The 2,822-nt window shown below is 41.3% G+C and overlaps 1 protein-coding gene across 1 annotated transcript; it reads left to right on the top strand.

Moving 5' to 3' along the window:
* Positions 1-1,183: 1,183 nt before the first annotated feature.
* Positions 1,184-2,093, top strand: OR4C3B (olfactory receptor family 4 subfamily C member 3B). Its single transcript, NM_001388822.1, is given in 2 exon segments — positions 1,184-1,957; positions 1,959-2,093. Coding segments are annotated over 2 exon segments (909 nt in total).
* Positions 2,094-2,822: the final 729 nt, after the last annotated feature.

The following is a 2,822-nucleotide window of genomic DNA, read 5'->3' as shown; positions in this document are numbered from 1 at the left end:
TGAGGCCAAAATGCTTAGATTTTATCTTAAATGTAAAGGAGAGCCTTTACTGGATTTTAAACTGGATGATGACATGATTGAATGATTGAATTTTATACATATTACTGGCTGCAGTGTGGATGACTGAACAGGTGTCTGCGTGAGATATGAGGCAGGAGAGACTAGTTATGGTGTTGTTGGAGCAACCATCAGATTATTTTGCTAATTGATCTAAGTCTAGTGCTGAGAACTATGGTTGGGGCATGGTGGGTGCTCAAAATGTTTGTGGAATCAATGAATGGATGGATGGATGGTTGAAAGTTAAGGAACAAGATTTGGTAAAGTATGATGACAAATTTTGAGATTATGAAATGGATTAGTAAAGGGAGAAGTCAAGGATGACTTACTCTTATGTTTGTGGTGGGTGATGGAGGAAATATAGAAGGAAGAGCAAGTTGAGTTGGGGTTGAGATGAGGAAATCACTTTTTGAGGAGATGCCCATGTGCAGTGAGAAGTGCAATTAGGAGCTGGTTGTGTGGTTCTAAAAAAACAACTACAACAAATATTTAGGGAAATTATTTTCCCATAAATGGTTATTTTTAATGAACTAAAATTTATATGTATTGCAGTTTTTTAAAAAAGATTTTATTTATTTATTCATGAGACACACAGAGAGAGAGAGAGAGAGAGAGAGAGAGAGAGAGAGAGGCAGAGACACAGGCAAAGGGAGAAGCAGGCTCCATGCAAGGAGCCTGATGTGGGACTCGATCCTGGGTCTCAGGATCACACCCTGGGCTGCAGGTGGCACTAAACCGCTGCGCCACCGGGGCTGCCCTGTATTGCAGTTTTTAGTAAAAAAAAAACTCCATGAAGATTTTTTCAACCAGAAAACATAATTTATTCATGCTAGTTAAAATGCAAGAGAGGCAATATTTTGGGAGTTATTATGTCTGTTATTTAACTTTGTACTTGGTTAAATTATTAATTAGGAATGCAGAAAATTATTTATATTATTAGCAGGTTCTTGCTTTGGGATTCAGGATTTGGAATAACGCTATTCCAGAAACACTGCTTTTCCTCAATTTGAAGTTTCTCGAAAGAAGGAGTAACAGATTTTTCTGGGTGAATCTCTCTCTTTTTTTTTTTTTTTTTTTTTTTGGGTGAATCTCTTTTAACCCAAGTCCTTGCTGTAGCTCACGATTCATGGATAGTTCACGAAACATCACGGAATTTTTCATGCTGGGACTCTCACAAAACTCCGAAGTGCAGAGAGTATTATTTGTGTTCTTTTTGATTGTCTACCTTGTTTCTGTTGGAGGCAACCTACTTATCATGATCACCATTATCTTCAGTCCCACCCTGGGCTCTCCTATGTACTTTTTCCTCTCATGCTTGTCATTCATTGATACTTGCTATTCCTCGTGTATGACCCCCAAACTCATCGCTGACTCCTTGTATGAGGGGAGGGCCATCTCTTTTGAGGGCTGCCTGGTTCAATTCTTTGTTGCCCATTTATTGGGAGGAACGGAAATCATTCTGCTCACGGTCATGGCCTATGACCGCTACGTGGCCATCTGCAAGCCCCTGCACTACACGACCATCATGACCAGGCATCTCTGTGCCCTGCTGGTGGGGGTGGCTTGGTTGGGAGGCTTCCTGCATTCCCTGGTCCAGCTCCTCCTGGTCCTTCAGCTGCCCTTCTGTGGGCCTAATGTGATCAATCACTTTGTCTGTGACTTGTACCCCTTGCTGGAACTTGCCTGTACCAACACGTATGTCATCGGCGTGCTGGTGGTCGCCAACAGTGGTGTGATCTGCCTGTTGAACTTCCTCATGCTGGTTGCTTCCTATGCTGTCATCCTGCGTTCCTTGAGGTGCCATGGTGCGGAGGCGAGACGTAAAGCCCTGTCCACCTGTGGGGCCCACTTCACTGTTGTTGCCCTGTTCTTTGTGCCTTGTATATTTATTTATATGCAGGCCATCATCTACTTTGTCCATAGACAAAATAGTGGCTGTGTTTTATTGTATTTTGACACCCATGTTCAACCCCCTGATTTATACATTGAGAAATGCAGAGGTGAAAAATGCCATGAAAAATCTATGGAAAAAATGAGCAATTGTGGATACTGATATAGTAGGGGGAAAAAAACCCTATCATTCTCAGTAAGAATTCATATTGTTATGATGAGAGCTTAGAGATATCAGAAAATTTCAAAATAAAACTGATTTGAACATTTCAAATTATGGCTAATCTATCCATGTCCTATGTTACTGACCAATCAGATTAGTATACACAACTTCAATTTTTTCTTACACTAAATTGCAGGACATGGAAACACTATCTTTCTCTCTCCCTTGCCTTTGTCTGAGATGGAACCTTCATCAGCCTGGGGAAACAATGATGGGTATAATCCCCTTATAGAAATGTTACTAACCTGGTCCTCCAACTTTGCACATTGGAATATTGATCAGAGTAATTACTGATGGTTCACCTCTATCTGATTCTGTCTACATTTTTTTTTGAAATTGTACTGAACTGTAGCTTAATGTGATCTTATTACATTTAAAAATATGCTAGGAAGTGTCCATAAGCTTCACAAGATTGCCAGGAGTCAAAAAGGTCAAGACTGCTTTTATCTGGCATGTGCCAGACAGAGGCTGCTACACTGCTGGGTCCTGGACAGAAGACCACAAGGCGCAGAGCAGTGACCAACTCTGGAGAACACTGGATGGGACTGACCAGTCTTCAGTTGCCCTGAGATAGAAGTTGTCCTTACTACATAATCTGCAATTTCCATCTGCCATGTGGATTCTTAGATGGTGGTCCAAATCTTTCACGCCA

This window comes from Canis lupus, chromosome 18 (genome assembly GCF_011100685.1).
Source record: "Canis lupus familiaris isolate Mischka breed German Shepherd chromosome 18, alternate assembly UU_Cfam_GSD_1.0, whole genome shotgun sequence".
NCBI classification, from domain to species: Eukaryota; Metazoa; Chordata; class Mammalia; order Carnivora; family Canidae; genus Canis; species Canis lupus.
The sequence above is the reverse complement of the archived record's forward strand: the minus strand, read 5'-3'. Positions and strand labels throughout refer to the sequence as shown.